Source organism: Ursus maritimus, unplaced genomic scaffold (assembly GCF_017311325.1).
Source record: "Ursus maritimus isolate PB19 unplaced genomic scaffold, ASM1731132v1 scaffold_3, whole genome shotgun sequence".
Classification (NCBI taxonomy): domain Eukaryota; kingdom Metazoa; phylum Chordata; class Mammalia; order Carnivora; family Ursidae; genus Ursus; species Ursus maritimus.
Window position 1 is genome coordinate 7,132,716 of NW_024425563.1, and position 27,094 is coordinate 7,159,809.

Genomic DNA, 27,094 nt, shown 5'->3' on the forward strand with positions numbered 1-27,094 from the left:
TATTGAACTATTCGATATTCTACATCCCTAGCATTCAAATAAGTCACTTCGTGTATACTTTGGTGCTGTTAGTTGCAGAATGTCTTTCTGCCCTACAAAATTGAGGGGAGAACCATCAGATTCATAGGAATTCATTAAAGATTTATTAAATTAAAATTTTCTAATTGCCAAAGGCTGTGAGTAACCAGCTTTCTTCCTTCCTGACTCAATCTGTATACACAGAAAAATACTCCTGGACTAGAGTTTTTTCCTCCATTTGTCTTCTCAAACTCTTCAGGCATACTAATCCCCTCGTGTGGAAGAAGTCTCAAACCCTAATACACACCACAGGTTTGGCATTCAAAAATTATTTTAACCTAATTTTCTTATACGTTGTCAGGAGGGAAAACCTGCCCTGTATTTAGGTATATGTAGGCCAGTAGATTGCCTATCTGGTATTGCACTTTCGCTGAAAATCACTAGAGGAATAAACAACAGGAGACAAAGTTTAGACAAACAACTGATGGTCTGTTCATAAATGAAGCCGCGGAGGGCAGCTTCCAGAACTCTTAGGTCTGGATTCATTTTGCAGCATACTCAACCCCGCCCCCAAGCCCAGTATGTGTTTTAACCCAGGAAAAAAATGCAATCTTTTATTTGCTCAAAGGCACACAAAAAGACGCCCACGAACATCAAGCCGACTCAACAGCCACGTTCTCTTTTCCCGTGAACATGACTTGCTCAGGCCCCTCTGTCGCTTCGACCTCAAGCCTCCCCAGGCCGAGCTAGTAGCGCGCACACCCGACCCTTTTCCCTACAGCTCCTGTAAGGACACGTGTTCTTCCAGCCAAGCTTGGCGGCGGGACCGGAGCCCAGCCCCGCCCCGCCTTCCCAAGTTCCGCCCCGCCCACAGCCCCGCCAGCCAATCGCGCCCCAATGCGCAGCCCCGCCCCGCCCCTCCGGCCCTTGCCCGCCGCCTTTGTTCTCCCTCACTCCCTCTCTCAGCCTGTGCGCTCCCGGCAAACCGAGTGGCAGCCGCTGATTGGTGGCTGCCGCGCAGCCAATCAGAAGGGGGCACCTCACGTTAGGGCTCCGAGCTTTAAACGCGCGAGCCGCGGGGCGCGCGGAGGAGGACGGGGAGGAGGGCTGGTACGGAGGGCGGCGCCGCAGGGCTCCGACGCGCAGCGAGGCGCACGCGGCCCGCGCCCCCAGTCCGGCTGGGATTGGCCCGCCGGTGGCTTCCCCGCCCCCAGCCCGTAGCTGGCGAGGACTTCCTGGGGGGTTTCTTGCCTTCCCTCCCGTTTCGCTGTAGAGGCCAGGGCTCGAGGTCCGGCAGCGTCCAGGGGCCGTCGGGAGGCCGCGCTGCGCACTGTCGTGATGAGGCTCCGGAAAGCATGCCTGCTGCTCCTGCTGCTGGCGCTGGCGCAGCTACTGGCCGCGGCGAGCGCCGGGGGGCCGGACGAAGGTGAGCTGCCCGGCGGCGGGCCGGGCCTGATGGGCCGCAGGGACCTGTGAGTGGGGGCCGGGGTGGCTGCGACCCGGGACCGGTGGGTTTCATGCGGAGCCCTTCCAAAACTGACGTCTGGTGCCAACTTGCTGGAGTTTAAGGGCAGTAGCGGTGAGCGGAATCGCTTGGGAGATCCCGGGAGAGGAGGGAGGCGGAGGCCTCCCAGCAAGCCCCCTGCCACTGAAGCTGAGGACGCGGAGAGGATGCCAAGTGCGTTTTTTGCAGCTGGCTCCTTCGTGATTGCGCTCAGATTTTACTCGGGTTCGGGTCGACTGCTCGCTTCTGGCAAGGGGAGCTTGGAACTGGTTAAAATTTCCGGGCGAACACGCCCAGGGAGCTTGAACAAGAGGGGGGCTGCTGTTTTCAAAACAGGTCTTAGAGAAGAGGCGAGAAGACCCGGTAGAAGCTCTCCAGGGCAGACGTGGGCAGCAAGCGTCTTTTAAAAATGTGGTTTGTAGCTTTGGAAATAAATAACTCATGGGTGTTGGTTTGAGGGAGAAAGGGACAACGGCTTGGTTTGCGTTTGTTAGAAACCAAAGGTTCCATTCCCTCTGCGGCCATTTATTCAACACCTACTATGTGCCAGTTACTGAGCAGGGTTCTGGGAGTGTAGGATGAGCGTGGCCACCACGGCCCATAAAGCTCCCGCTCTAGTAGGAACATTGGACAGCTACTAGTCATCATTGCCGCATTTTTCATGGAAACCAGCTAGCAGAAAACAAATGGCATAAGAGAACTTCGATAAAGGGAATGCACTAGTCAAGAAAAGAATGCTGTTCCTAGAAAACGGACATCGCATTCTTGGTCTTAACTTTCTTCCTCTCTGGCCTTTCTCCTGATGACAGATTTTTCCCAGCCAGTTTGTTCCAATATAAATAAACCCCGTTTTCTAACATTAGTGTGTAGGGGAAGTGTGAACTTTATACCCTTTCAAACAGATTGAGTAACTTCTGTGTGGGTCACTGATTCAAGTCTAAACCCAAATAGAAAGGGAAGTAAGAACAAGCACTTGGTGATAAAGACACCTGCTGAGAGGAAGTAGAAAGCAGCGTGGCCTTCAGGTGAATTTTGGGACCTTTATCCAAATCACCTGATGCTTTTTAAAATACAGAGTCCCAGGGGTGCCCTGGTGGCTCAGTCGGTTAAGCGTCTGCCTAAGGCTCAGGTCATGACCCCAGGGTCCTCTCTGCTCAGCGGGGAGCCTGCTCCCTCTCCCTCTGCTTGGTGCTCTGCCTACTTGTGTTCTCTCTCTCTCTCTGTTAAATAAAATCTTTAAATAAATAAATAAATACAGAGTCCCCAAATACACCAAAGCAGATTGCAGGGGTCAGCCCTGGAATCTGCAGTTTAAACATGTTCTTCATTGATTCACATGCAAGTTAAACTTTGGGGGTCACCTTAAGTTTGAGGACCAGTGGGGATGGAGGGTCATTTGTGGAACGTTGCTGAAAAGCAAAATAGTTTTGTCTTGATTTTGATCTAGTGATTCTGTTTTGGGGGGCTTCTTAAGAGGCCTGAGACAGTGGCAAACTGGGGTGCATGCCAAGGGTTATTAGGACCAGCAGGTTTATTATTTGGGCGACAGGTCGCTAATGCTGTGAAGGCCCCGGGAAGCAGCTGCCTCTGGGGTGAGCCCAGGAATCTCTGGAGTTGTCATGGTCATGTCAGGTCTTCCAGGGCACTGTCCTCTGGCAGGGTTGGGCCGGGGCGGGGCGGGGGGGGAGTTCTAGTCCCTACCTTGACCCTTTCCCATCCCTGAGGGCATCCCTGGTCCTTCACTTTCACAGGTAACTTGTCCTGCAGATTTATTTTGGGGCCACATTTCTCTCCCACTGCAGATGTTCTAAGTCTTTCGGTTTTGTTTTTGTTTTGTCTCTCTTACGTTTCAGATTCAAACATCCCAGTGGTGTCGGGGCCACAAAAGACAACGCCCCCCCCCCCCAAGAATATGGTCACTAAATAGAGCTTAAGCTGTGGTGGTGCAGGCCTTAGGTGGTGGGGCTTTCTGTGCCTCAGATCAGAAATCACCTGTACTTTTCACATCTTTCCAGCTAAAACAGTGAAAGAAAATACTTTGATGCTGGTTGTTGCCTGTTTTTATCTGGGATTGGTTTAGATTTAAAAGTTAAGTGGAGATCCACTTGTGTGTAGTGCTAACGAACTGTCCAACCCCTCTCTTTTTGTTCCTGAGAAGCAATTATCACATGATTCCACCTAAAGCTTTGGGCATATTGGGAAACAATCTGAAGTGACAAGGGAGCAGCTGAGTGGTCAGGACCCTCCTCTAAGTAACTTCATGATCCTTGGGCAGGTGACTCACCCTCTCTGTGCCTTAGTTTCTTCATCTGTAAAGTACATGTAAAGTGTCCCTCAGGGGGTGAGAGAATGTGTTTACGAGCGCAGCACGGTACCTGGCACTTAACAAATAGCTGCTGTAATGATCTGTCTGATGACAAGTTTCTCTTTCTCCATATTTAATATCAACTTCAGTGTTGACCTAATGGTAGAGTTTATCCAACTGCTCTAGGCACTGAGCCGGTGGGGACTGAAGAGTGAGCAGCTGAGGGAGTAGAGCAAGGACATCTTGGAAGGACCTGCCTGCATCCAGGCTGGGCAGGGCTCTGGTGTTATCGTCAGAGGTACTGCTGAGAGTGGACAGGAATCACAGAGGCCTTACCAGGTGGGCTAAGCAGTGTGGAGGTGATGTGGGCGGCTTCATCAGCCTCATACTGAGGTTAATGGCACCCATCCAGAAGATGCTAGAAGGCTGTGGATATATTTTCTGTCCTAGAATGTCCAGCCTTTAAAGTGAAACCCAGTGAAAAAATTGTCTCCTGTTAAAATGTGGGATATTTTCCTTGCAGGAATGTGTGGCTTTCTAGTAGGTAGGAATATAGAGCCAGCGCCCTCTCAGGTCGTAGAGGGTCCAGTCCCCGGGTTATCTGCAGGCTAGGAAGGACTGGAAAGGTAGGGGTATGCCTTAATGCATTTGAGAGTCTTTAATAATGTGGGGAAGGTTCTGTCATTTTGTTTGTTGTCTTTAAAAAAAAAAAGTTGGGTTATTTATTTATTCCAAGTATCAAGAAATGAGTTCACTCTTTGGAGCTCTGTCCCGTGGCAGCTCAGGGACACCCACTGGATCCTGAGAGCTCTGCCACTAGTGGTGCTCACAGCCCACGTCAGGCTGAGCGTAGGAAAGAAGGCAGGTTTGTTTGTCCTTTTTTTGTAAAATTCACCTTATCCCAGTGCTTTGAGCGGATTGTCGAGTCCCTCTGCCTCCCCCCGCTGTGTCTTCTAGCTTAAAGTGCGGATTGAGTACCTCAGATCGTTCTTTCCATCCGGTGCGCCCGTCTTTCCGTCCGCCTGCAAGTTAATCTGCTTCCCGTATTGGCCAGAGCAGTCAGGCAGTGCGATCAGATCTGCGGGGCCCACAAGCCCTGCCTAACTGTCCTCAGCAGGCCGTCCAGCCCGTGGGAAGCGTCCAGATCAGAGGCCGCGGGTGCAGTGCCTCCTAGGCCCTGACCTGGAGCAAAGACCCTGCAGAACGTCCCCGCATCAAGTCCTCAGCTTTGCAGCCACCACACAGGTCATTCTGGGTAGGACTTTTCAAATGATGGGTGGTCAGAGTAGCATTTTGGGAAGCCAGGGTGACTGCTTGTACCACAGGCCACAACAGGAAAGCTCAGTGCTTGGTTCTTGCCTTGCGGGGTGGCTGTAGGCAGTATTCCCAGAAGCACCTAGAAGCCCTGGCCAGCTAGTATTAAACTCAGGTTCCCCAGAGCACTAGGTGCTCAGATTCATGAAGACCCGGGTGTGGAGTGTTGGCTGCCCATCACCGGGGGAGAGGGACTCTGTGTAGGCCACCAGCCTAAGGGGCGAAGATGGAGGTTGAGCCCGCATTGTCTTCCCCAGGTCCTGCCCTCCTCCACATCCAGGAGGTCGGATGACAGTGCTGGGGGCCCGGGCCTCTGCAGGCCTGTCCTCCCCTAGAGTTCTTGCTGTGGCGGAGGGAGGCAGGGGCAGGTGCTAGAGAGCTGTGGCCCTGGGAAACTGGGAGTCCGCTTGGTTTGTACTTCTCAAATTGGTGGCTTTTCTTTTGGGACTTTAGAGGCCTTTCTTCCTCCCCCACGAAGGAGGAGAACTTTACCTTAGGCTGGAGAGACAGACATGGAAGTCAGGGAGAAACAGCAGGATGTGTAAAGGGACATGGTGCAGCAAAGTGTGGCTCCTGGTGGATTTTTGGTTTGCTTTTTCTAGTTAGTTTGCAGCTTGGTAGATTTTCACGAAAAGGAACAGAGCTGCCACAGCACCCAGACCGGTTCCCTGGCCTGTCCCAGCAGCTGTGGAGCCAGCCCTGGACTCGTTAGGGGCAGGGTGAAGGTGGGGCAAGTCCCCGAGGTTCCCGGATCCTGAGGCTGACTTCATCCTCCGCCCCCAACACAGAAGCAGCAGAGTTGCTTTATCTCCTGAGAAGCATCTCAGGAAAGAATAATTGTTCCCTTGACATGATCTGGCCGCAGAGTTCATGCGTTTCGGGGCCCAGCTGCATTTGGCTGGTGAGACTGCTGTGGAGGAAGCCCGTGACAAGAGCTGCCGTCCCATGGTTCCTTGTATCTGTCGTTGGGCAAGATAGTCCCTGAAACCTGGGTAGTAAGCTGAACTCACTTACTTGTGCTCTGGGAAGAGAGCTTTGCAAGGCAAGGCATCTGACGGAGGTGCGATTTGTTGTGTAATTTTGATGCACGTTGACCCTGTAAATCTTTAAAATTCTTTGTGGGATAACTCCTACCCCGGACATTACTCTGGGGTGACTCTAAGTCAATAAAATCCCCCCCCCCCTTCCCTGCACACTTCAGTCTCTCTCTAAAGGACCGTGAAACCTGTGGGGCTGTTTTTTGTGCATATGAGGTAAAATGCCACCCTCTTTCAGAAATGGAATTAGTAGTCCATCCTCCAGAATGAAAAGTCGAGTGTGAGTCCTTGTGTCCTGTGGGTGCTGTTTTGGGAGCCGGGCAGCTATTTGTTCACGGGAGACTGAAGGAGTCCCGACCTGTGGAAAGCATAGTGCGTGAAGAAGAGGAAGGTGTCGGTGAAAGTTAGCTTCGCCCTGGAGCACAAACGTGGGGTAACTGCAAAACGAGGTGCCTTAGAGCACAAAGCATGGGATGTGGATAAAGGAGCCTTGCTATGGGGTGAGGCCTAGAGAGCCTGCAGTGGGGTCGTGCTGGGGACTGGATCAGACCCCAGAGTGGGGAGGAGGGGCTGACGGTTAGGGTCCGCCCAGCCTGGGTGGGAGGCATGCCGAGCCAGGCTATGGGGGGGGGCTCCATTTGCAGCCTCAAGTCCTGCTGGGGCATTTAGACTTTAACTTCTATTTTGCAAACATCTTTGTAACCGGGACCTCTGTTCAAGTGAACTCCTAAGTGGCTACCCAATATGCAAACTTTGGAGCAGAATTTCTGGGGTAGGGGAGACCTGATGTCCCCACTGTGGCTCGTGGCCCTCAGGGGCCCCTCAGGACTCATGACACATTTGGAGGGTTTGGGGTTCTAGGAAAGTTTTTAAGGAGGAGAGTCACCAATTTCCTAACCAGTCTGGATATTTTCCGCTCAGATTCTTCTAATAAAGAAGATGCCATTGAGGATGAAGAGGAGGAGGGGGAGGATGACGACGACGATGAGGAGGATGACTTGGAAGTTAAGGAAGAAAATGGTGTCCTGGTCCTGAATGACGTGAACTTTGATAACTTCGTGGCTGACAAAGACACGGTGCTGCTGGAGTTCTATGCTCCATGGTAAGGACCCTCGTTATCCCACCAGCCTGAACGAGGGGTACGTCAGTGCTCACATGCTTGACGCCTCACGGACCTCCAGACCCTGTGACAGGGGGAGTGTGGGTACAGGAGCCCCAGGAACTCAGCATCCGGTGAGCCAGCCCTCACGGAACGTGGTCCCTCGCAGTTTAAAATAGGAATGTGTCCTCTGGTAGTTACAGCTGGGGTGTGGGTATGTGACGACACGGAGACCTGTGTTGGTGACAGACCCATCCCTGGCTTCAGGTTCTGCCCTGACCCATCTCGAGGCCACCTGCCACCCTGCCTCTGCCAGTTGCTGCCCAGGTGCAGGCGTGGCCCGCGGGCAGTTTCCAGTGTGGGAAGACACACCATCCCCGGGGGCAGTAGGCACCCCACTTGTCCTGTCCTTCACCCTCGTGGGCCCTTCCTCCTCACCTCTGCTGCCGGTCTTTATCTCATAATCCCTTCTTGTCTTTCCTCTTTCCCCTGCCCTCCTTGGTTCACTTTGGAGACAGAATAGTTAAGGTATACTTTGTTTTTGGTCCAGTGCCTGGTGTTCAGGCGTGAGGCGTTTTGTATAAAATATCTAAATAGTCCTTTGAAGAGGTCCGTGAGGTCATAGTGTTCTGTAGATCAGTACATCTCAAACTCTGGTCTTGTGAGTCCAAATAGCTTTTTATGTGGGTCATGGCTGTCTGTAGTTACCATACTAGACGTTAAAACAGAGGCATTTCCATATTAACTCATCTTTAACAATAACCTTTCCATGTTAACAGCAGTATGTTGACCTTGTGGTCAGTCATGTAGCCTCTGGAAAACTCACTGTACGCTCTGAGGGAATGAGTGAAGAAGCCCAGAAAGGTCTTTTATAAAGAGTGTTTTTATTTCACAGACCCCATGCGAGGGGTCCCTGGATGAACTTTGAGAAGCTTATGGAAGTCTGAGCCCAGGCTAGAGCTGGAGTTCCAGCCTCCATCTGTCTGGCTCCAGCCGCCTTGGCTTCCTTGTTGTCTTAACTTGTGTGTCTCCTCTTAACTGCAGTCGTTCTGGTCCTGGCGCCCCTGTTCCTGTGTGCATTGCTGGAGGTAAGTCTCCATGGGTAGAATTAACCTGCTTCTCCTTCCCAGGTGTGGACATTGCAAGCAGTTTGCTCCAGAATATGAAAAAATCGCCAGTGCCTTGAAGGAGAACGACCCTCCTATTCCTGTGGCCAAGATCGATGCAACGTCAGAGTCAGCGCTGGCCAGCAGGTTTGATGTGAGCGGCTACCCCACCATCAAGGTCCTTAAGAAGGGGCAGGCTGTGGACTACGAGGGCTCCAGGACTCAGGAAGGTGAGTGGAGCCTGTGCTCCTGGGGGAGGCGGGGCTGGGACTCTCTTCCCACTGGAAAGTTGAAAGGGGGGAGTTTGGATAAGAGAGAGGAAGACAAGTTGGTGGGCTGGGAGTGGCCCCAGGAGCACCAGCTTCTGGAAGTGCTCCCTGCTGGAATGTTCCAGGTAACTGAGATCAAAGTAAACTTGTCGTAGGGTAGGAGGGGTGTTTTCTCTTTTCAGACCGTGAAACTCAAGATCCGGAGCCCGTGTGTTACGTGACACGCAAGGCCGCGGTTCTAGGAGGTGCCCTAGAGCAGTGCTGCTCGTGTTGACCCTTGTCAGAGTCACTCGGTGGGCTCCTGAAGCCAGTGCTAAGCCCCATCTCCTGCCTCCCAAGTCCCTAAGTTTCAGGTCAGGCTCCCAGGGCTTATCTGAAGCTGTGGGTTCAGAGCCCTGTGTTGAGAACCCCTGATGTGGGGAGCCAGGCAGTTCTCCAAAACCAGGCCTGATGGGTCCCTGCCTGACTTACATTAGGCACAAAATAAAATTTTTTTTAATGAATGAACAAATAAGATGGTGGTATCTTCCCCATATCTCTCAGTCACTAGAAAAAACCCATCACATTACAGTTTCCATTCCCAGTGTGGCATAGTGGACATAGCGGTGTCTGCATGTCCCCTTGTGTCCTGGACACGTGTTTTCCCCTCGCCAGGCCTCGGGTTCCTCATCCGAGAACTAGGGGTCACTTGGATCTGATTTCAGAGTTCCCTTCGAGCTGGCGGAGGGACTGTCCTGTGACCCCCTAAGGATTGTACCCACTGCAGGTGCATAAGGAGACATCACAGCTGTTAACACTTGCTTTCACATTGTCTGCTGACTAGTTCATACGTTTATGGGGTTCAGAATTCAAGGGGCTAGATAAGAGTCTTTCCACCCAGACCCTGGCTGTCCAGCTCCCGCCCGGGAAGGCGGCTCGTGTAACAAGTTTCTCCTGTGTCCTTCAGAGATACTGTGGGCACGTGAGAGCAAATGTATGTGTATGTGTATCATTTCTCACAATTGTTAGCATATCTTAATCGCCATTTGCACCTTTGCGTTTTACTTAACGAACAACGTCTTAGCCACACCAGCACATAAAGGAACTTCATCTGAGCGCAGGCGTAAAGCCGTGTCCGTATTGTTTGAAAGTGAACAGGCTTGTGTGTTTGGAGGTCCGTGCCCAATGTTTGACCGCTAGAGGTGGGGCTCGCTGGGGATCTCGAGAGTGGTGTTTGCCAAAGGGGGCTCCTTGGGCCGCTGGCCTCCCTGACACTGATGGACTCGGGCTTTGGGTGTGGGCCAGGGCCAGGGCTTCCCGCCGTGTTGGTGCCGCGGAGGTGCCGCTGTGCACACTTCCGCCGGAAGCCGCCGGCTTTGCAGGAGTGGTTCTCAGCTCTAGCTTCTTGGCCATTGCACAGCAGAACAGAAAAAGGAGAAAAAAGAAAAACGTGAAGTTTGCCACCACTGCTTCTAAGAGCCACTTGGAAGATGCCTTGCGAGAGTGTGTTCTGCGTCCCACTCCCATCATTGAGTCTGTCTCTGGGGCACGAGGCCACTACCTTCCCCGTGATGCTGATGCAGCCTGAGCAGTGGGGGCCGTGCTGCTCTCTTCATTTTTCTTGATTTTTTGCATGTCGTGACGTGCTCGTGCCACAGTGTGTGGCTAGATGCATAGGTCTTTGTACGTGAGGAGGGGACGCCCTCGAGACTGCTCGTGGGCACTCATGGTCGGCCGCGGGGAGATGAGCTCGCAGTTAGCACCATGATCTGGCAGGAGCAGGGCCTCTCTCATCAGCTTGGTCTTGGGCTGTCAGAGAAGCCACCAGGCAATGGAAGGACAGGGAAGAGTGGACCCTCATACCCTGAACTGTGGCCTCAAACTGCAGAGTGGCACTGGCTAGAGATGCAGCTGGATTTTAGGGAATCCCATTTCCTGTTCTCCTTGGCCCTGCAGCTTCTCCGTCCTCTCCCCGCCACCTGCCTCTGCAGGGAGGGTCTGCCCGTGCTCAGCCTTGTTTGGTTTCTTTCAGAAATCGTTGCCAAGGTCAGAGAGATCTCCCAGCCCAACTGGACGCCTCCACCAGAAGTCACGCTTGTGCTGACCAAAGAGAACTTCGATGAAGTGGTGAATGATGCAGATATCATTCTGGTGGAGTTCTACGCCCCGTGGTAAGATGGTGTCCGTCCCGTGTTGCTCAGATATTGACGAGCCCTGTCCTGCATTCGGTACCGCCCCAGCCACTGGGCGGGGGCGTCAGGGACCCCTGCGCGTGAGGCAGAGCCGAGAACAAGGGGGCTGCCCTGTACCCACCATTCACAAAAGCTGACGTGGCTGCTGAGTGTCCAGGAGAGGGGTAGTATTTTCCCAGGGGGTGGGACGAGGTAGATAGGCCTATAGCGCAGAGGAGTGTGAAGCCTGGGGGAGAGAGCAGAGCACCACCACCGTGGATGGGGCTGTGGTAACTGGTGGTCTCAGGCTGCCTGCTCCAGCCTTGCTGCCTCCTGAGGTGTCTGAACAGTGGTTTTCTCTCTGCTCGGGGCCGAGATGTTCTGGAGCGAATCTTGGAAGGTGACCCTCAGCCTTGCTTCACCTTCTAGACGTGTGCCCTTCTCATGTTCGGGCCTCCGGATTCCCGCAGTTCTGTCTCCTCCACTCACCCTGTCTCGTCCTGCCTCTCTCGCCCCCAAATCCTCCATTACAACTGGGCCTCTTGTAGGAGAGAAACAGCAGAGCTCGGCTGGGGGGTCCTGAGGAGCTCTTGTTTGGGGGCAGCGGCCCGAGGACATGGTTGGGATTGAAGCCTGCTCTCTGTCAGAAAACAGGAAGCCCCAGCTCTGCCGAGGAATTGGGCCAGTTCCTTAGAGCTTAGCAGGGACGTGGCCTACGTGTCCCCAGCGTGTGCGGGAAACAGCTGGTTCTGGCCCCAGATAGTAGGTGATGACAGCTCATCGAGGAGAGCAGCGCAGAAATGATCAAGGTGGGAACATGCAGGAGCAGGAATCCGGTGGGTCAGGGGACCCGGACGTGGGAAAGAAGATGCCAGAAAGAAAGGCAGTCGGAGAGTGGGGGAGAGTGGCTGATCGAGGTGCCGGCTTGGGAGCCACGGTGCTGCGGTTCTCGTGCTTCGTGAGGAGAGGAGGGAGGCGTGGGCAGCCGGAGGAGACAGCAAGGCAGGCCGTCTTCAAGGGAGATGTGAGTGTCGCGGCCAGGGCTGCTCCAGGTACTGTCTGCGTTGGTGACTTCATCCTGGGTCATGATTCTTGAGCAGCCTTGTGTTTGTCAGGGTGGGTGGTGTAGACCAGAATCAGGAATGTGACCATGCGGTGAACGACAGTGACCCAAGGCTCTGGACCTCTGCAGCATAAGGCACTGCCCTTGGTCATCGTAGGGTGTGCATACCCAGAGGGGACAGGTGGGTGGGGGCGGGAGGAACACCTGGTGCACTCGGAGAGCAGGGGGGGCCGTGAGCTGGTGAAGGTGTTGGAGGACAAACAGCTACACAGCGATGTCTCTCGATGGGTTACGGATCCTACATCGTACTTGCCCGGAGCTGAGTTCAGCAAGCTGCTGTTCACGTCACATGCTCAGGAAATGCTTAGAGAGCAAATGCCCCTTGTTTCTGACGCTGCGGAGAACAGTTATCCTCTCCCTGCAGATGGTTTACATTCTGTAGTGCACAGCTGGGAGGTGCCCTGAGGACCTTAATGTGAGACTGTGCTTCGTTTAGCTCGGTCTGCAGAGCCTGTGATTGGCGAGGCCCTTACCCACGTGGGATCCTTTGGTTCCTGCCGTACACACAGGCTATTTTAAGTTGTCTCCATTCCCAGTTCCCGTGGCTCAGGCCCACCTTCTCCTGCCCTGCGTTCATTGTTCTGGCCCCAGGCTTTTGTTACGTTGTCCCTCCCCTCACCCATCCTTGATGAGCTCAGGTCCACTTCCTCCCTGTCTGTCCTGTCCCAGATCAACTGTCACATCCTATATGAAGCCACCCCTCACTTGGTGTCCTCACCTGTCCCGACTCTCCAACTAAGAGAATCTTCCTTCTTAGGCTTTCCCACATTACTTGTTCTTGCCTGTGTCACGTGCGTTTGTCATGCGTGTGTGTGTGTGTGTGTATGTTTGTGTGGTGTGCGTCTTCTCGCTGTGTGAGCACCAGTGCTGGTGATGTCATGCTGGCCTCTGGAGGGGCCTGTCTCCATGCCCTCACCTGGGAGACCTTCGGAGGTTGGCTGGATCGAACCAAGTTGCTCGGGAACACAGGTTGGGTTTTGTCGCCTCCTCAGATGGGAGGCCAGGTCCGTGCTGGAACAGGCGCTTCAAGGACTGATGCTTCTTGTAGGTGTGGACACTGCAAGAAGCTGGCCCCCGAGTACGAGAAGGCCGCCAAGGAGCTGAGCAAGCGCTCCCCTCCAATCCCCCTGGCCAAGGTCGACGCCACTGCGGAGACAGACCTGGCCAAGAGGTTCGATGTCTCTGGCTATCCCACCCTGAAAATCTTCCGCAAGGGAAAGCCTTTTGATTACAACGGCCCACGGGAAAAATATGGTAGGCTGCCTCCTAGTCCTGCCTCAGCAGGGAGGGGGAGCAGAGCTCTCCTGGGGGAGGTGGGGGCAGGGAGAACAGTGGAGCCCCGAGCTCCTCCTCAGGCGTGTGCTTTGCTCCCAGGTATCGTGGACTACATGATCGAGCAGTCCGGGCCACCCTCCAAGGAGATCATGGCTCTGAAGCAGGTCCAGGAGTTCCTGAAGGACGGGGATGACGTCATCATCATTGGGGTCTTTAAAGCAGAGAGTGACCCAGCCTATCATCAGTACCAGGATGCTGGTGAGTAGTGATCCTTTTGGCTGGACAATACGTACCTGCCCAGGCTGTGATAGGTTGCTGGGGAGTCTGCTGACTCTGTGGGAAACTCCTGGGGCGGCAGTTTAAAGGATAGCTTGATTAGGAATTGAGATATCATCTGTGGGGAACAGGCTTTCCTTTCTGGGGTTGGGGCTAGAGTAGAGGTTAGTCCCCCGTTGCCTTGATTACGCCTGGGGGATAGGATCTCATACTGAGTAGATGGGTGCTCCAGCTCCCTCCTGGCCTCTGAGGGGGAGGGCAGGGGTACGTCAGAGTCATCCAAGTTCATTGTCTCCCTCCCTGTCTTTCCAGGAGCCCCTTCCCAGCCCCTCTGCAAGGGGCAGCATCTCGACCAGAAAATGAGGGTTTCTAAGTCAGACTCGGGTTTGAGTCCTGCCTCTGCCAGTTACTAGCATGTGAGCGCAGGTGGTGACTTGATCTTTTCTTTTAAAATGTATTTTATTAAATAATCGGCTGTGGAGATCTTTTCTACTTCAGGAGGTTGCTCCATTGAGGTAATGTGGACGAAGCACCTAGTAAGGCTAGTGTCCACGAAGTGCCGGCCCTGAGAGGGGGAGTTATTGGGAACAGCTGTCCCAGGGTGTGTCCTGTGGGGGCAAGTGGCACTCCCCCAGTCCTGAGATCCGTCGTCTGCTCCTGCCTGGTGGCAGGTGTACTTGCTGTCCCGCCTGACCCTAGGTTATGAAAGAGAGACGTTTTCTTTCAGGAAGACTGAGGATCCTCTCCATCCTTGTCAAGTTCCTTCTGAGCACCCTTCGCCCCCACACCCCACTCACGTACCACAGATGGCTCGGTTTTCTGCTTTAGAGGAGTAATCACAGTCCTGTAACTGCACCGATGGCCGCCTAGTGCTGGTTCCGGTGCCGCACAGAACAGCTGTGCAAGTGTCAAGTGCAGGTTCACTCGGTAAGGCTGGGAGCAGAGGGAACTTCCGTGTCCGTGTCCGGGGCCAGAGCGGAGGTGCTTCGTCAGTCTTTATTGGTTAGGTAGCCTTGTCATCTCCTTGGAACTAGCCGGGAAGAATCTTGCCGAGAGAGACCCCAGTCTCCCCCGTGGCTGCGAAGTAGGCCGCCACGGTTCTACAGAGGAGAGACTGTGGCCCGGGGAGGTGAATCACTCATGTGCCTAAAGTCACACCATTCACAGGTCTCAGAATTGAGATTTGAATCTACGTCTGGCTGATTTTAAAAGCCGCCTCCCACCTCCCCCAAAACATATGGTGTTTCCAATAACCCAGTTGGGAGGCCCACCCTCCGGGGTTGGAGAGCACCTCTGACCTCTTACCCAGTGTTTGGATCACAGACTTGGCTCAGGACAGAGCAGAGACTGCGGTGCGCTCGCCCAGGGGATGTCGGGCAGGGGTGGGCAGGCTGGCCTGGTTCTGTTCGTCTACAGGAACGCAGCACGCTCACTGGTATATGTGCTTTCGAGCTGCTTTTACCCCACAGTACGAAGTTGAGTGGTGGGGATGGTATGGCCTGCAAAGCCAAAGATCTTGTCTGGCCCTTTCCAGAAAGTTTGCCCGCCCCTGTTCTCGAGTGTCCTCAGGCAGTGGGGTTTCATCTTGAGAGTTTCACGAGATTTAAATAAAAGTATATATAGCAAAAGAATTGCAGCCCACAAATAGATCAGCCACCAATCCAAGGAGAGGTTGGGTGTGGAAACCCACCGTGTGGCTACGGGGAATGTGGTGCCCACCTGTTCTCACGGACCATCTGTGGCTTTCTCAGCATTGGAGACAGGTAGCTCCTGACAAATTAGCTCTGAGCTGTTCTGTGAACATTTGGTTTGCTTATTATTTTGATTTTTAAAAAAAACAACTTCTAAGCTAGAGGCTCTAAGGTGTTATACCTACACCAGGTTGTAAAATGCAGACTTCCTTCGGGTGTTTAAGCTGTGGGCATTGTCCACGCAGAACTCACGGTGCTAATTCCGGTCTTCACAGGGCATCAGCTGGGGCCGTGAGTTCAGCCTCGGTCAGAGATGCAATTTAATAAACTGTGTATTTATTGTTCTGTTAATTTCTCAGCGAACAACCTGAGAGAAGATTATAAATTCCACCACACTTTCAACACTGAAATAGCAAAGTTCTTGAAAGTCTCCCCGGGGAAGCTGGTCGTAATGCAGCCTGAGAAGTTCCAATCCAAGTACGAGCCGCGGAGCCACGTCATGGACATCGAGGTGAGGCAGGGCCGTCCGGAGTCACAGCAGCCCGGGCTGCTTTGTATTTACATTGCAGTGAGTTAACATATAGTGTCTGGAAGCCTCCGCTATGTTGTACAGTCAGGTTTTTGGTTGGCCTGAGGCTACTGGTCGAGCAGTGGCTGGGGATCTGAAGCAGGAGATTTTGCTGCTCTGTGCTTCAGACAAGTAGGTTTTGGACTGCCTTTCCTGGCGCCCTGGCCCCCACGGTAAAGGTGCAGGGTCCCGGGCGGCTGAGGAGACGGTACAGCCGGTGCGGTGGCCCGTGATTTATTGTACCTGCCAGAGTTGCTCCCTCTCTGCTCCTCCTGCGGGCCAGCGCCAGCCTCCCCCGGCGCTCAGCCGCTGTGGCTCTGGCCTGCGTGTCTGCCATCGTCCCTGGCAGGACGTGCTCCTGGGTCTGAGTTCAGCCTCCTTAGTCAACAGGCGGCTCAGGCGCTGAGCTACAGAGTGACGGCAGGCCTCTCCTCCTTGGCTGGAGCTGTGGAGAGTAGCGCATGGGTTTGGCCTTCCTCCCCCACCTCCTCGGGCCCTACCCAGCCCTCGTCTTCTGAGTATGACTTCCGAGTGTGACGTACTCACCTTGGGGAGGGTGGAGGGAGCTTCTGGCCCAGGCTAAGCCTGGATACAGCTTCATGTCCCGAGTGCTTCATGGGGGCCCAGTGCTGCAGTGAGCCGATCTCCAGATTTGGAAGAAACCTTCCGTCTCGAAGCCAGAGCTTTCCTTTGATAGATGGGGATGCAGAGCAGTGAGCCATCTGCCTGGCTCTCATAGCCAGCTGGGAGCAGACTGAGGGGAAGGGCTGGGCCATGGCCCTCGCTGTTTGGGCAGAGGGCTCTCATGGGACCTGGAGGAGGTGATGGGCAAGGCGGGGTGAGCTCCGCGTGGGCCACAGGGAGCAGCCACGCCTGTTCTGATCCATTTTTGTGAACTGGGAACACAGGGGGCCTTGGAGGGGCTGCCCTGAATCCCTGACTCCTTGGGGCCTAAGCCCCGTTGCCCCTTCTCACAGTCTGGTGCACATCCTTTCATCTGCTGCTGCTCAGGCTCAGGGCCCCTCTCCCGGGACATCCGGCGGCTGCCCCATCTCCTGTCCCATCCAGTGCTCTCCTTCCATCCTTAGGTACTGACCCCGCGTCTAGAGATGGGCTCTCATGAGCTGGGGGTGCGGCAGACCCCAGGAGTCAGGCAAATTCTGGGTGGTATGCATGTTCCCGGGAAAGGGGTCTGTAGCTTTCGACAGATTCTTGAAGGAGTCCTTGACCCCAGAAAGGTTAAGGCCGCTTGGTCTAGTCTGTATACACATCACTGCCTTTTTACTCTTCATTTTAAATGCGTTGGTATTATTCATGTACCACCTTTGTTGGAGAAATTATTTAAGACTGCTTCGTAAACATCATACAGCGCAGTAAAATGCAGTTTTTTAAGAAGTGGTTATGGAGGGGCGCCTGGCTGGCTCAGTTGGGGGAGCGTGTGACTCTAGATCTTGGGGTCCGGAGGTCGAGCCCCACGTTGGGTATAGAGATGACTTAATTAAAGTATAAGAAAAAGTGAATTTGGAATTCGGTACAAAAGGAAGACAAAGGCAGGGCAGGTGAGAGGGAGCCGGCTTGAAAGGCAGCCCAGGAATCGCTGCCGGGAGAAGGAAGCAGCTCTTCGCAGGACGTGAGGCCAGATCGGCCCTGGAGTTCAGGGTCGGGCCTGTGGGCGGTACATGCTCGGCTGCAGAGCGGGTTTGCCTGGGCTCACTCTATTTGACCCTTGACTTCACCTTCTGAGTGACGTTCAGTCTGGGGTCTGTCCTAAGGACAGCCTATGGCCCTGCCGTCACCTTTGCCCACTTTTCCAGCACTAACCTCCCCCACCCCATCATCCTCTGTGCTTTGTCCCCTGCGTGGTTCCTGCTGTTTCCTCCCCTGGAGCACCTTCCCCCTCCCGCCTGGCAAGTCCTGCCATCCTGTCCCATCCCAACAGGACTCGGGCCCAGAGTGAAGAGTGCGGTGGTCACCATTTCTAGCTCTGCAGCCTGCGTGAGCGGCTCAGCCTGGCTGTGCCTCAGTTTCTTCTCCGTAACGTGAGATGGCAGTGCCCACCCTTGGGTGCTTGTGAGGCTGGTGTCTGGAGGATCTGGCTCAGCATCTGTCTTAGCGTGAGCCAGGGGGCCCTGCATGGCCTTTGGGGCAGTCACCCCAGCCCCATGTCCCCAGACTACTGCACCCAGCTGGTCATGGGTGCTCCCTGAAATGTCCGTTGGGTTCATCTCATCTGGAAAACACCTGGAAAGCCTTAGGAACCAGCCTTAGGTGCCAGTGATACTGAGCCTGTCCAAGGACGGCCACCTGGTGCTAGACTGCTGAGCCCTCACGTGCCAGGCCTCCGGGCCTCATCGCAGGAGGGGTGGCCTTGGTTGGAGCAGCCTCCAGGCCCTGCAGCCCTGTCTGGCTCCATGGTCTTACCAGAGACCACGCCGTGCTTTGGTGTAATGGGTGGTCATGGGTATGGCCTCCGCAGGTAGAACTCAGAGCCCAACATGGCTTCTCGCCAGTGTGCGCACCTGGGCCTGTCTACCTTCACCTACCTTCATGCTGTGTCGCCGGTAAAATGCCCCCCAGGGGCTATTGTGAGGGTCAGATGAGGGGGAGAAGGGATCATTTAGCTCAGTTCAGCGGTGGAAACAGCTGCTCTCTGGAAGCCTGCCTTCCCTGAGCGGTTTCTGATTGAGACCGACAGTGAGCCCAGACCCAGAGGAAAGGGCAGGTGGTGTCCTCAATGGCCCCAGAAGCTCACTTAGGGGTCACTGGAGGAAAGGAGCCCCAAAAGACCGCAGGGAATTACCGGGTGCGCTCCCAGAGCCGCTCACCTTCAGACGGCTCCTCCCCCACGCCTGGCCCTTCAGAGCAGATGTCTTCCTTCTCAACGGTGGCAGCAGAAGGTGGGGTGACATGAGCCCCGCTTTGTCCGACTGCTCCTCACCTGCCCCTGCTTTTTTGCAGAGCTCCACGGAGGGGGCGGCCATCAAGGACCACGTGTTGAAGCACACGTTGCCGCTGGTGGGCCACCGCAAGACCTCCAACGACGCCAAGCGGTACACGCGGCGCCCTCTGGTGGTCGTCTACTACAGCGTGGACTTCAGCTTCGATTACAGAGCTGGTGAGAGACCCCGGGGCCTGTCCTGCCCGTGGGGCTCTGGCATTTAGGAATCCTGCCCCCAGGCCCTTGCAGGGTGGTGGCTAGGGAGGATTTTTTATTTATGCCTGCAAGGTGGTTTCCCTTCTGTATGTAGCTACCCCTTTTCCTTCCTTTTCGATTCCGAGGGGAACTTGGTGCAGAGTCCAGCGCCCTCTTAGAGATGAGGCCACCAAAGCCTGGAGGCTTTCAGAGGCTGCAGAGCTGGGACTAGGCCAGCCCCTGATCCTTAGGCAGGCGGGGGCTTATGTCCTTGGGCTCACCGGGCTTTTGTGCACTTGCTCACGAGGGTGGCTTTTCAGAAATGCTTCTCTCTCCAAGTTAGGCGCGAGCCTGATCAGAGATCTGAGCCACAGGACTCTTGAGCTTGATCTCTGCGGCTCAGCTCACAGTGCTCGCTCCCATTTCAGCCACTCAGTTTTGGCGGAACAAAGTCCTGGAGGTGGCCAAGGACTTCCCCGAGTACACCTTTGCTGTGGCTGATGAGGAGGACTTCGCCACGGAGGTGAAGGACCTGGGGCTCAGCGAGAGCGGGGAGGATGTTAACGCCGCCATCCTGGATGAGGGCGGGCGGAAGTTCGCCATGGAGCCTGACGACTTTGACTCTGACACTCTCCGGGAGTTTGTCAGAGCTTTCAAAAAAGGTGAGCCTTGGCCGCGGCCCCTTGGACCTCTCGTCCTGGTTCCCCACACGCAGCCTAGGGGCGGGGGGGGGACCACCCAGTGCTCCAACCCCATCTCCCCCACTCGCTTATTCTGCTGAGCCTGGCCCTGGGTTTCCTCTCCTATATCTGAGAGATGGGCGAATGGACATGGAGAGTCTCCATTCTTTTGCTTGCTGTCTTTTTTTTTTTTTTTTTTTTAAAAAAGAAAAGGCAGGTATTTTAGAAATTTCAGGAAGCCTTACTTTAAAAGTATTTAAAGCAAAACAGGCTTTTGGACCTAGAAATAAGATTTGTATACATGGAAGACTTGCTTTGAGGGATTAGATAGAGTATCTTTGTTGGTCTGGTTGAGCACAGTGGCCCCGTTTCCTGGCACGGGCCGAGTTGTGGGCAGACCTTGCCCCGCCGTCTGCTGTATTCTCAGTGCTTCTGACCACCGAGGCTTTCCAGCTCCCGGCAGCCCCTTTGCACCAGGGGCTGTCTCATGGGACAGCCTCAATTGGGTGGGACCTGGTGGCCCATCAGGCCTGGGGTGGGACCATCAGCATCCTCTCTGGCCTCTGCAGGGACTGGGGAGGTAGAAGGGGTGAAGAGACTAGAGAAATCAGGGGGTCAGCGTAGGGAGGCAGGGCCCCACCTGACCCTGGTGTGTTTGAGTTGCCCGTCCCCCTGCATGTCAGTCTCCCTGTCTGAGCCGGCAGAGCCCAGGGCCTTCTCAGCACTCACACCGCTCCCCTACTTGCTTTCCTTGGCAGGAAAACTGAAGCCAGTCATCAAATCTCAGCCGGTGCCCAAGAACAACAAGGGGCCTGTCAAGGTTGTGGTGGGGAAGACCTTTGACTCCATTGTGATGGACCCCAAGAAGGATGTCCTCATCGAATTCTACGCACCCTGGTGCGGGCACTGCAAGCAGCTGGAGCCCGAGTACACCGCCCTCGGCAAGAAGTATAAGAACCACAAGAATCTGGTCATCGCCAAGATGGACGCCACTGCCAACGACATCACCAACGACCGCTACAAAGTCGAGGGGTTCCCTACCATCTACTTCGCCCCCAGTGGGGACAAAAAGAACCCAATTAAATTTGAGGACGGAAACAGAGATCTGGAACATTTGAGCAAGTTTGTAGAAGAACATGCCACAAAACTGAGCAGGACCAGGGAAGACCTCTGAAGGCCTCGAGTGAGGTCTGTGGCGGGCGGGAGGGACCGGACACTGGAGCCCCCAGCAGCCGGTGGCCAGAGCCCCCACGAGCCATACAGCTGGGGGGTTAGCGCAAGGGCAGGATCTCTTTGGTTTTTAATTTTTTTTTTTTTTATACTCGGGGGTTTCATCTCATGCTCTGAATACTGAATAGGTAAGAAGGACTCCGTAGATTAGCCCAGATTTTTACAGAGGATATTACCATTATTTGGGGTGTGATTTTTTTTTTTTAACCTTCCATTTTCTTTAATATATTTCTTCAAAGCAGATAAGTTGAAGCTCTTCTGTGTGAATGTTTTTTTCTTTAAAATCTAAGAAAACATTTGCCAAATCACATTGATTTTTTTTTTTTTTTTGGCCTTTTATTTTACCATTGTCTGAGGAATTACTCGCTGGAGAAGATTTGTCCATGTGCTTTAGTTTCCGTTTCTTCCCGTATGGCGCAAGGAACTGTCACTGAGCACCCTGCCAAGGATGACATTTCAGCCCGACCTCTGGGCCGTCACCCGGTCCTGAGAGAGGCAGCATCTCTGCGCAGGACTGGGCGTCGCTGTGCCTTCTGCTTTCAAGCCAAGGACCGCGGGGCGAGGAGCGGCTCCCAGGTCCCCCAAACCCGGGAGCCAGGTTCCAAGGCTCAGCCTCGGGGGGAGAGAGAGGCCCCCCCACTTGGGTCAGGCAGCCCCACCTCTTCAGAATCAGTGCTGCGTGAGGAGAGGTGACCCAGGACACAGGTGGATACCTTAGGGTGATGGGCGAGATAGGGTAGGCTGTCGTGATGGAATAAAACAGTTACTGAAAATGAAGCTCCATAACTGTGTCAGAGAACATCTGCTCCATCCTGGAGCCTTGGCTGAGTTGAGGACCTGGGCTTGGCCGGGAGGGCTGGCCGGCCTGCGGGCTGCCTCAGACCCCTGAACATCCAGGGGATGGGGTATCCTCCTGACCAGGATGGAGGACACCGGGGGTCTCCGCTCTGGTGTGTGGAGGTGAGCGGTGGCACCTTCGGACGGGATGCGGCAGGGACAGAGGCTGCGGGGACTCCCCGAGCAGTCCGGGGGCCTGGGAGGAGGGGTAGGGCAGGGCGGGAAGCTGGTGTAGCCCTGACACTGAGGTCCCGGGGGCACTCATTCCAGTGGTTCTGTTCACCAGCACGTGCCGTCTGCACCTCCCCTGTCCTGGCGCTCGCCTGCTCGCAGCTCGACTGAAACAGAAGTGAGGAGGCTGAACGTGGTGGAGCTGGTGGCAGCTCTTTGAGCAGTAACGTGTGATTGTGGCAGGGACTGGCGGGGGGCAGGAAGCAGGTCTTGGGGAGGGGCAGCTTAGGTGAGCCTTTCCAGAGGATCTGCTTTCCAGTTGACTCAAGCCCAGGCAGACTGGGTGTTAGTTGTGGGAGGGCGGTGGTGTCTGGTAAGTTCTCAGAGTGGCCAGTGTGGCAAGAGGTCTACACCCTCCTCGATGTCCTCTTTCATTGGGAGCACATGTGGGTCTCCCCTCAGGGGCTTGATGCCAGAAGACTCAGGAGCGAAGGTGGGTATGGGGCTTGAAGGTCTTCATCCAGCATCACCAGGAGAACAAAGTGGTGCCTTCCTGGGGCTTCTGGTCGAGTTGGGGAGATGTCACAGTCTACGCAAGGCCCCAAGGAAGAGCCCTGGGCTCTTGGAGGGAGTAACGTGTGGCCTGCTTTGAGTTGATGTGTCCAGAAAAGCCCTTCTTTCTGAAGTGATGTTTGAGCTGAGACCCAAGGATGAGTTGGCTTGAGCCCGGTAAAGGGTTAGTTAGGAGTAAGTCTTGCTTCTCAGGGTGGTCCTGGGCCTTGCAGCATGGCACTCCCTGGATGTTTGTCAGAAATGCGGGATCTCAGGGTGGCCCCCAGATTTAATAAACCGGAATCTACTTTTTTAAGATTTTATTTTAAAGTAATCTCTACACCCAATATGGGGCTTGAACTACAACCCTGAGATTGAAAGTCACATGCTGTACTGACCAAGCCAGCCAGGCGCCCCTCAGATCCCAGGAGATCTGTATGCACGTTGAAGTTTGAGGAACACCAGGCAGAGGCCCTGAGGCAGAGGTCAAGATGTGTTCAGTTCTGAAATACAATCTGGAAACCAAATTGCCAAAGAGAATCTTGATTGCCGGATCTGACCCTACATTGAGTGCAGAAAGTAGGCCCCCTGGGAGAGAACTGACCCCAGATCGGTTAGGGAGCTGGTAGACCGGTGAAGGAGCCAGGCAAGGAAGTGGATTACAGTCCTTGTGGCCAGGGCCTTGTGAGGAATGGGTTGGGGCCATGGGAGCCGGGAGGAGGAGGGGGAGGAGGAGGAGGACTTCCCATAGGGCTTGTGAGGGGACAGGTATCAAGCAGCACGGCAGACCCAGACCTGATGTGGTGGCCGGTCTGAGGGGAGGGGGGCTGAGGCTGGAGAGGTGGGCCGGAGGGCAGGCCTCTGGCGGAAGCCAGGAGTTTGACCTTATCTGAGCACTGGGGGTAGGGGGACCACTGATAACTTGAAGCAGGGATAAGGTATGATCAGCTTGAAATTTTAGTAATGAGAGTGATGACTGGTACTTATGGGACACTGCAAAAGCCAGACCCCGTGTTCAGAAGCGTTGCCGGGTCGTGTGCTGAAGTGATCTGTGAGGCCGGTACTGCTGTGCTCATTTCTCAGTGGAAGAAAGGAGGGCGGGAGGTGTTGGCTAGCCCTGGGCACGTGCAGAGCAGGGTTTGCGGGCAGGGCCCCCAGTCACTGGGCTGTGGCCTCCCCCCTGTAGAAAAGCTGGTCTGGTAGCAAGGGAGCCAGAGCGGGCTGCAGGGAAATGGGCTGCGTTTGGAGAACTGGCTCTAGCAGGCTAAGGAGCAGGGGCTCCGGGGCTGGTGGGAAGTTGAGGGTGGGTGAGGACCCCAGAAGCTGGTATGACATCCAGGTCTTTGAGTTGAGGTTTTGTTACTTAATTAGGAAACTTCTCAAGTGAGCACGGAAACGAGAATTGTATCCTTGATGCCCTTTGCTCCCCACCCACTTAGAACAAGTACAAAGTTTGCTGCATCTTCTTGACCTATGGATCCCCCTTCTTTCCTCGAATGACCTGTCCCAGGCCCGTGCTCTCACCCGTGCGCACTTAGAATGCTTTTCCTACAGAACCACAGTGCCTTAGCACAGCTGCCCGAATAAAGGGTTTCACGCAGTACCCAGTCCCTAATCAGATGTGCCTGATGGTCTTAAAAACGGGTCCTCGCCGTTGGTCCGTGAGGCTCCTCAGTGAGCAAGGCCTGTGCTCTGTGTCTGTCTCTCGTGCCTGTCACCCGTTTGCTTTTCCCTGTGGCTCTCACGCAGCAGAAACAGGGACAAGGGATCAGATAAATGAGTCTGTTATTTGTGTCAAGTGTACAAGTTTGAGGAATGTTCTACATTCACTGTCTCATTGGTGTATCTGGGAGGTACACAGAGACCTGGAGAGATCTGAGCATGAAAACCGTACGAATCCTGAAGGCTGAGCATAGGTGCCACGGACTGGGTGCCTGCTGGGTATCCAGGACCTGGAGTGTGGTGTTATTAAAGCTCTAATCCAAGCCGACACTACTCCCTAGCTGTGTGACTCTGGGCAAGTTACCTTAACTCCTCTCGGGGCTGATTTTCCCATCTGGAGCATGACGACCCAGCCTTTGCAGGGAGCCACAGGGCCCCGTGCAGTACTGTGCATGGGCTCAGCTCACCCCTGGCAGGTGGTGACCCTGGCTAGGGCGGGTGCTGCCGAGTCCCAGGCTCGGAGTTCTCGCTAACGAAGGCATACCGCCCTTAGAAGTGATTGTCTCTAACCCCGTGTGTGCCAGCTTAATGATGGGGATTCCCAGCACATCAAAGAGGCAGTTGGTGAACTTCTGTTCTGAACGTCAGACAAGAATGCAAAGCTCGGTGGAGCTCTGAAATGCTAAATTTGAGGCCTTTTCCGTTTATGTGGGAAATGCTCATCTTTGTGTCTCTGGCCTATTCTGATGGGCCGGGATGGGGCCATTGGCTGTGCATTGTGCAGACAAGGTAGACCCTAAATGGAGGGTTTGGGTGTGGGTGTGTGTTAAATGCAGATCCTTCGTGGACCCTGGTGCTGGCCTACGGAATCAGATCCAGCAGGACTGGAGCCTAGTGGCAGTTTTCAGAGCTTCCCAAATACAGTCGCATCTCCCCCTGAAATGTAGGACAGGTATCATGACCTCCAACACATAACAAGGGAGATGGAGGTCAGAGAGATGAAGTCATTTGCCCAAAGCCATTCGGCCAGTCAGTTGGCAAGTCGGAACTAGAAGTCACAACCAGTGTTCTTTCCAAGGCCCCAGCATTTCCCAAGATGTGTTGGAAGAACGCTTCTTTTTTTTTTTAAGTTTTTATTTATTTATTTGACAGAGAGACAGCCAGCGAGAGAGGGAACAGAAGCAGGGGGAGTGGGAGAGGAAGAAGCAGGCTCGCAGCAGAGGAGCCCAATGCGGGGCATGATCCCAGGACTCCGGGATCACACCCTGAGCCAGGCAGACACTTAACCACTGAGCCACCCAGGCGCCCCTGAAAGAACATTTCTAAAGGAGATTAATAAGTGTTCCATTAAAGACAAATTCTGTTAATAATTGGCTCGGGATGGGGCGCCTGGGTGGCACAGCGGTTAAGCGTCTGCCTTCGGCTCAGGGCGTGATCCTGGCATTCTGGGATCGAGCCCCACATCAGGCTCCTCTGCTATGAGCCTGCTTCTTCCTCTCCCACTCCCCCTGCTTGTGTTCCCTCTCTCGATGGCTGTCTCTGTCAAATAAATAAACAAAATCTTTAAAAATAAATAAATAAGTAATTGGCTCGGGGAAATCCCAGAACTTAAAAAAAAAAAGCTTAAATGGGGATCTTGTTGAAGGAGTTCTCAGAGCCTCCCTGAGCGTTCCAGAGACTTTGTGGGAGGAAGACGGACTTGACCCTGCTTCTATAGCACAAACCACTCAGGCCCACAGAGCTGCGTGGTGACTCCCTCTCCCCAGCCCATCCCCCAGGCCCTGAGGAAGCGCTCATGCCTCCTCTCACCCCCTCCCTCCCCCGTCAGTGTGGGCGGGCCCTGGGGTGAAGGGGTGAAGGACGTAGGCCAGGAAGTGTTCCAGGAGCACAGGGACAAACCTGACCCTGAGCCCATCACAGTGCACAGCTACTCACAGGTCTTCCAAAGAGCCTTTCCACTGGGGGGAAGGGACTAACCCCCCGAGGGCACAGTGCTGTGGCTGCTTGGTAACTGACAGTGCGTCCTCTGGCCCTATGACTAAGGTAAGGTGTCTCTCCATGAAATCCATCTAGTTCCCACGTGACGGTTGGCCAGCTGTGCCCAGCACGGGGCTTGGGAAAGCTGCTAACAAGAGATGCAGGGGGGCGAGGGGTGCCAGGTCTGACCACACAATAATGAAACAATGAATGAAGGACCAGATCCCTGGGTGGACCAGGCTCAAGGACCAGGCAAGGCAGGGCTCTGTGGTCCCTCCTCCCGTTTGGCTCCCAGAGCTCACCCTGCACTTGGCGCAGCCCCAGAGCCAGCACAGTTCCCCAATTCAACGTGTTCCCACCTTCGATTATGAAGATACTGTGGCAGAGAGAGCGGGGCGGACAAAGCACCACTTGTTTGTAAAGTGGAGAAGGGGGGCTTTTAGAAAGTGGCGGCTATTGCTTGCACAAGGGATCCTGTGGGAAAGGAGCCCTCTGTATTCTTTCCAGCTTTTCTTATATATAAAAAGGAAGGGTGAGCTCAGCTCAGGTTGGATTGAAAACGGATACCTCAATCACAGGTGTATAGGAATCATGAATCTTCCCTCTCCCCACCCGCTACAAGAGTATCCTACCCGGAAATCACGGATAACGGGTTGGCCGGAGATTTGAGGGAGCTTCAAGGTCAGAGGTCGAAAACTCCAGTGTTCAAGGGGCCTGACAGGTAAGTTAACTGCCCATGTGGGCGATAGGGAGTGGTGGTGGCCAGGGCACACTTTCGATTCTGTTCCACCTGAAGGGGGTACTTGTTGCCTATGGGTATCTGGGCCTGCTGTTGCTGTTCTGATTTTTTTTTTTTAATTTTTAATTTTAATTTTATTCTTGATTTTTTTTTTTTTAAAGAGAAGCCAGAATTTCAATTTGCAATCTCCCAGTTTTAAATGTTGGATCTATTTCTGATTGTGGTAGCAATACTATGTGGGCCAAAGAAAGGGCTTCCGAGGGCTGGATTCAGTTAGAAACTGCAGACCTCAGTAAAACCCCACTTTGTTTTTCCTGTTTTATAATCACAAGAAACAAACTAGCACAGAGGATGCCCTGCATGTAACAAAGTCTTCAA

At 54.2% G+C, this 27,094-nt stretch overlaps 1 protein-coding gene across 1 annotated transcript; it reads left to right on the forward strand.

Moving 5' to 3' along the window:
* The first annotated feature begins 1,114 nt into the window (after positions 1-1,114).
* On the forward strand, positions 1,115-21,555 carry PDIA4 (protein disulfide isomerase family A member 4). The gene is made up of 10 exons (XM_040643847.1): positions 1,115-1,444; positions 7,100-7,280; positions 8,408-8,613; positions 10,664-10,802; positions 12,974-13,179; positions 13,300-13,458; positions 15,527-15,678; positions 18,694-18,850; positions 19,297-19,530; positions 20,307-21,555. The coding sequence occupies exons 1-10, from the start codon at positions 1,357-1,359 to the stop codon at positions 20,720-20,722; spliced, it is 1,938 nt and encodes a 645-aa protein (XP_040499781.1). The 5' UTR covers positions 1,115-1,356; the 3' UTR covers positions 20,723-21,555.
* The last annotated feature ends 5,539 nt before the right edge of the window (positions 21,556-27,094 follow it).